The 6947-nt window shown below is 41.4% G+C and overlaps 1 protein-coding gene across 1 annotated transcript in view; it reads left to right on the top strand.

Moving 5' to 3' along the window:
- The first annotated feature begins 548 nt into the window (after nt 1–548).
- Nucleotides 549–6947, top strand: part of itga9 (integrin, alpha 9) — a 50859-nt gene continuing 44460 nt past the window's right edge. Inside the window, exons 1-4 of the mRNA XM_079248576.1 lie at nt 549–1082; nt 1349–1476; nt 2957–3063; nt 5911–6034. Coding sequence (XP_079104702.1) covers nt 766–1082; nt 1349–1476; nt 2957–3063; nt 5911–6034 — 676 coding nt within the window. The 5' untranslated portion in view covers nt 549–765. The remainder of the gene's footprint in view (nt 1083–1348; nt 1477–2956; nt 3064–5910; nt 6035–6947) is intronic.

Below are 6947 nucleotides of genomic sequence, written 5' to 3'. Positions count from 1 at the left end.
TATTTTGCATTTGGTACTTGAAACACAGCTTTACACTTAGCAAGCATAAAGCCAACCTGTCAATGGCCTGGACAACAGACTTTTTAATGTATTTGTCAGACCTTCTGAGAGATATATACGCATATAATTGGTTGTAATCAGTACTATAGCTATAGTACTATATCTTACCCAAGAGCAACTATTGATGTTCCGGTACATATTTTAATTGTTGCATGGTCTCACACCCCTCTCGCTACTCTAGCTGATTTCCCCAGAGAATCTCATACCTTGGATGATCTTACGCCCATGGAGAGCTCATGCAAAGAGAAGCTTCCTTACATATGACAGTGAAGCTGTGAGTACCGTTAGGTGGCAGCAGCGCGCCCTCATCTCCCACTTTAGGAGAGTTGAAACCCCAATAAAGCTCAAGGGTGAAATGTGATGCTTTGCGCCTCAAAACCGCTCTCGTCTCTTCATGACCGCGTCATTAGAGTCTGTGGGCTTCAGTAATAAGAAAAGTTCCGATGTAAGCTTTCGGATTAAAACTTTCAGTTGTTCGAGCAGCAACTCAGGCCAACATCGATGCTTTTATTCTGGGTAAAATCTTTTTTATTTCCAGGATATATTCTGCAAACTTGACAAACGTCTGCTTTTTATCTCCACGACTAGGAGCCTGCAGCAACAACTTCCCCAGATTGACACAGAATGGAGAGAAGCTGACGCACCGATATTTACCGGACCGTTAACTTTCCTTCTCGAGCCTTTACCTATGCCGTCACAGCCTGCATGCTTTACTTGACGAGGAAGAAACACCTGAAAGATACTTTGTGGCCATTTGACCGCTTAGGAAAGCAGTATTCCCTGTTGTTTTGTGTTTTCGTACTTTTGGACACTTTAACCGCGTTTTTACGCACGATGCGCAAAGGGATGGCTCCTCTACTGAGACGTAAAGCGGGAGAAAGTCATGTTTTATGTGTTTATTTCTTTATTTCAGTTGTTTATTCTTACAATATAGACTTAGAACATCCAGTGATGTTTCGCGGACCAAATTCTAGTTTTTTTGGCTACTCTGTTCTGGAGCATTTTCATGACAACACACGCTGGTGAGTCTCATGTTGTTTTAATCCTGCAAATGGTTTTATTTCTTCTCGTTCATGCAACAAATTTGTTCTTGTTTAATTGCCTTAAGAGCTCGTTCTGCATGCACACCCAAACCAATTTAAAGCATTTAGTTCACATATTATTCGTATTTACAAAAAAAGAAAAAGGTTTTCTTGTTTTTGTTACAAGTTTTCATGGATACAAGTGGAGGGTTTATTAAGATCTATATGCTTGTGCCCCATCTTCCTCCCCACCTTCATGTGTGCAGGATAATAGTTGGAGCACCCAGAGCAAACTCTTCCTACAGTAGCTCCGTGCACTCTCCTGGAGCTGTGTATAAGTGCCGAGTTCACAGCAACCCAGAGCGACGCTGCACAGAGATGGATCTGGGAAGAGGTCAGTTACCACAGCCCGCAGCATCAACACAACTTCATATAATGACATATACACTTACCTCACTCTCTGGGCTGCACGTGCACTACAGTATGAGTTCACTATCTGACGATATACAGTCCACACACACACGTAGGCACACATGGTGGGCTTCCCTGCTGGTTTTTGCCCCCCTTGTCCATTCTCAGCATAAACTCGCCCCCAAGCATCTGTTTTGCTTTACCAGAATAATGCGGCCTTATTCTGAATCTACCAGCTCTCAACTGATGTGTTTGTTTTCTTTTATTTTTGAGGCCCCTAAACTCTTTATTGAGACAAGCAGAAGACACGAGGTTTCTGTGTGCAGAAGTCCATAAATATTTAGATTAATATGATTTATGCTTCTGCTAATATTTTCCAAGCATGTGAGCCAAAAAGTTGAGCTTAGCCACCCCCCCCCAAATGCCCCCAGTGTACTGTTCTTGTGGTCAGGATAGACAGTGTGCACGCTCTGCTTTTATATTAACTCTGTGCTTAGTCAATATGTAACCAAAACAATGGCCTCCAATTCCTACTTCGAACATACAGAATAACAAAAGTGTGTTTAGCACAGAAATGGGACTTTTCACATGTATTCATTCAGTGAGATGTTTGCAAATCTCTACTTTTATATAAGTTTTTTTTTTTTTCAGCCTTAAACTTTGAAGCAAAACACTGATTCTCCTCGGTGAATGTGTTCGCAGTTTAACTTGGCACTTTGTAGGTAGCTCGGTCCAAGCATCTAGGAGAACTGGCTTCAGTTCTGCTGTGGATTAAGGCTCTTTCATCATGACAACCTGAATCCATGTAACCCCAGACTGACTCCGTGATGTGGAGATCAGACTTCTGTGGGGGGGCCACAACATGTGCTGCAGGACTCCTTGTAGCTAAATGCAATGCTTTATGACTCTGTGTGCACATTATACATCTTTGCTGTGATGTAGAAGAAATGTGGAGACAGCCAGATGCCTTTCTGATAATGCTTTGTCGCCGTTATGCAGCTTAACACGTTATATGCCTCCATCATCTGCATGGGACTTGGCAGTTTTTTTCTTAATAGAAATATTTTTTTGTTTGAAGGAAAAATAATGTGTTTAGTTTGAAGAATAACTAGCCGTGTGTAGCAAGTACCATTTGTGTTACATAATATTGATTCTGAAATTAATTCTATTTTAATCCGATTTTATGTGATTTTGGAAAGGTATAGAAAGTTTTAAATCTTTAATTAAAGCTGACTTGATGGTAACACGAGTAAAGAACAGTACTTATGTTCTTTTTCATGTTTTATCTCCATTATTTAAAACTGTTCAGTGTGTTAAAAACCTGTGACAGAATCAGCAGAAATAAGATATAAAACTCAGAACTTAAAGGCTGACAATAGTTAAGGAGTAACGATGATATTGTTCCAAGACATCCTCTATCCTGATGACTCAGAGTCTGCAAAACTGTTCTCATTGTCTTTCAGGAAACAAGCTGAGAGAGTCGTGTGGGAAGACGTGCCAAGGAGACAGGGATGATGAGTGGATGGGGGTCAGTCTGGCCCGCCAGGACCGAACCAATGGTAAAATACTGGTGAGTTCAGCAAGACTTTATTGCTATTCCTTCAGCAATTTGTTTAATGTGAACCATGTACACTTGTAAAAACAATCTGCATTATACCCACATCATTGTTACAAATGTCTTCCCATGAACCACACTGTAAAACCACAGCTGGTCCCAACATTACTCCCTTGCTTTGGTAAAAAAGGCCACTCTTTCCATCCTGCTACATTCTTACAGGCTTTGACTGGCACAAGTAGGGAAAAAAAGAATTTAAATGAAGGATCCTGAATGATTTTTTGCAAATGCAAAGCTAGAATAACAACTAAAGCCAGACAGATTTGGAAACTAGTGCTCGATTACATAATTCTGTGAAACATTTAGCTCATGAGTGGAACTGCAGAGGAATTGGGGGTGTTTTCAGGAGGAGATTGTTTATTAAGATACCAGTACACAGGGGCATGGGTAAAAGAAAATGGCGTTAATCCCAGACATGCTCGGTTAAGTGTTTGCCCAGAGATCATAGGGCAGCTGGCAGAGTTTGCTTAGGCTTCAGCCCTGCTGTGGTGGTCCCATCTAAGGGCAGTCTTTCATTAAATATTAACCCCCCTCTCTTGGGCTGAGCAGTGAGCAAACAAGTGGGCTTTGCAGAACAAATTGTCGACTTCTGTTTTGGTGGGCAGCTCTTGAAACATTCATGACAGGTGTGAATATGTTTGATCATTAAAAACAAAACTAAAAGAATTCCTCTCCCGTAGACCGTATGGATAACTTCTGATCTGTCCAACATCTATTCTTTCCACTGACTTTGTCCCTAATCTATTTTTCTTCAGCGCTTTAGTGGAATGAGCTGCCTTGGTTTTCAACCAGCACCCTGAGCTTTTACTTGTCCATGCGCCAAGTTCTTGGAGTTGTCAGCATTGGACATGTGAGCATAGAGTTGTGTAACAACAAGCTTTTAGCTGACAGAGTTCTGATAAAACAAAGGAGGTGGCGTTTTAAAGCTATGTGTTCCTGTGCTTCTCCAAAGAATTTTTTTTCCTTCTTCCCTTCTTTTAAGAAATCTCAATTGAATGGACTTGCCAGAGGGAAACGGCTGCTTGGCAGATGTGTACAGTGGTGATTTCATCTGTTCTTTCAGTGAAGGCCTTGTTTGTGACAGTGAAGCTCTATTATACTAAACAGGAACAGGAACATGACAACAGTGAGGGATACTCCTACTGATCAAACCTCACTAGCTGCACAAGTTGTAAGCTTCTTTTACAGCATTTATATCAGCTGATTGGCATATATTTTTTTTAAAAGTCTCAGTTTTCACTGGTTGCTACTGGTACTGCTATGTCTCATGCAAGCGGCAACCTCCGGCGGTTAAAAGTGAAGCCTATGCGGAAGTGCATAAAACTGCAGTTCCCCCTTCATCCACTAGGGGCTGGCTGCAAAACAGAGCAAATCCCCATAGACTCCCATGTTAAAAAGCCCAACTTCAAGGCAGAAATAAACATGTTTACTGCCTGGTTCAAAAATCTATTTTAGGTTTAATAGGTCAGGTTTACCTTCATGACAGCTGTGGGGGGAGTGAATTTTTTTTCTAACTCGCCCTTTTAAAAGTAATTTAACCTCGAAGTTTGGCATATTTAGGCGCGTGTCCTTTTGATTGACAGGTACCAATCTCCGGCTTCAAGTAAGAAGAACGTAGAACAACCGGGTTTTAAGATGGTTAGCAACGTGACTTAGCTTCAGCCTGCTTACTTCTGTTAGCTGGTTAGCTCCCGTTATCTCTGGGTTAGCTCTTAGCTACAGAAATCTCAGGAGTTCGCTCGATGTCAATCATCCGCCATGAAGCTCACGGCTCCCTTATCAGCTCCACCTCTTTGCCCATATTGGTATTTTCCAGGCGAGACGACGCGCATGACGCTGCCAAGATGGTGACGGTAGGAACCGCCCACCGAGCTTCAATTCAGCTCTTCAGAAACCTACGGGTGACGTCACGGAGGCTACGTCCATCTCTTTATATACAGTCTATGGTCTCATGCCCACGCTGTCCTTTGAAGCACAAGATTTTCTCAACACAGTGTCTTGCTCCCAGACAGTCATCTGATGCTGTTTTTATCCCCACAACTGGTGTTCATTTGCAATGGTTGTGTGTGTGTGTGTGTGTGTGTGTATTGTGCTTCTATTGGGAGAGGGAAGATTGGTTTTGGGGGAAATTAAGTGGACTTTGTCTGCACAGAGGCATGCAGACCTGTCCCTAAAGCCGCAGGAGCCCCACCACCAATCGTCTGTGTAACTAGATTATTACCACATTCACACATTTATGTGGCCTGTTTTGCAAACTGTATTATCTCGCTTGTGGAATGTTTCATTTTGAAAAAGAAGCAGAAAAATATTGTTTCAGAATTACTGTCAGTTTAAGAAAAGTACTCCCTGTACTACGGAGGATAATGAAGAGTTTGATCTTTGTCGTGTTATTCGCTTTTTTTCTCTGTCTGAGCTGCTTGAAGTCACGTCTCCACCCAGTTTGCTGTTGGAAGAACTGTTTTGAAATAAAAACCTTTAAAAACGCAAAGTTGATGTGACAATTTTCTTACTGAGCATTAAATGCTGCTTGGCAAAAAACTGATCTCAGCTGCAGCTGAGATATTCACACCACAGACCATGGCTTTCACAGAATGGTCAGGGTTATGGATGGGCTTTAATCCCCCCTCTCATTGACAATCATTTGACAGCCACAGAGACCCACTGTCTCCAGCTCAGCGAGATGGAAATGGCAGAGACAGTCAGCGTGGTCGTGGGGTGCCTGTGTGCAGTCTGAAGTGCTTGTGTTTACTAAATGAGTATTAGCCTCACTTTCTTTTGCTCTGCTTTTCTTTTCTTTTGCAGGCTTGTGCTCATCGCTGGAAAAATGTCTACTACGACTCAGAACATATCCTTCCACATGGATACTGCTCCATCATCCCTCCTACGCTTCAGGGCAGGACAAAACCGCTAATTCCCTGTTATGAAGGTACAATAGAAGCAAAATAATTGGGATTTTAACTTGTTTTAAAGTCTGTTAAACTCACACAGTTTTACAGCTAAATGCATTAGCTCTTAATTTGTTTATCCCCAAACATCAATTATGCTGTAGCATCATAGATAAGAGATGCAGATTTTTAGCGCAGCAGATTTGAAGAAGCCTCTGTCTGAGGACCAAATAGTTTCATAACAATTTTTTTTTCCAACCTTTATCTGCTCCAGGGTTTCAATAACAGTCCTAATTACAAAGCTGGCTTTCTCAGCCCGTGTTGTTTAGTTCTTTGACTCACTGAGGCATGTTTGGCATCAAGTCTTGCTGACAGCAGGGGTTGAGCAGCTCCTTATGCTTTTTGAATTATGAATAAAGTATCATTTCTCTGTAATTTTTCTGTAAGAGTACAACTAAACAGGAGGAAAATAAATCAATATTTTTTGTAAGACTTCAATCTTTCAATAATAATCATTTGCAGTATTTCTGTGTTGCATGGCTGGAGGTCAGCCTTTATTTTTCTTATCCTTTTTAATCATCTTGTGACCATAAAGATAATGCTAGGGATATCGCAAGAGAGTTCAGATGGTGAAGCCATTTGTTTGGCCTGTTTGTCATTGTACATTTCATCATGGCACACTGTCTCAGTAGCCGGCAGCATCAGCGTGAAGCCCAGGACCTACTGGCCTGGATTCGGTGTCTGTAAAACAGCTAAACAGTGTCAGAAGAATGTTGAATCTTAGACTCAGGTTCAGTAAGACATCTGCCATTTGCCTCATTTAAAAGTAAAAATAATATCACATATTTAAGAAACTATTTTGTTGTGCTGTTGAGAAACTGGATTTTGTTTTGATTGTAGTAAATCAAATTCATTTGTTTTGCCTGTAGCTTTCCTTTTACTGTATTACAACAG

The sequence above is a fragment of the Telmatherina bonti genome, assembly GCF_933228915.1.
Source record: "Telmatherina bonti genome assembly, chromosome: 11".
NCBI lineage: Eukaryota > Metazoa > Chordata > Actinopteri > Atheriniformes > Telmatherinidae > Telmatherina > Telmatherina bonti.
This window is presented reverse-complemented; position numbering and strand designations above follow the sequence as displayed.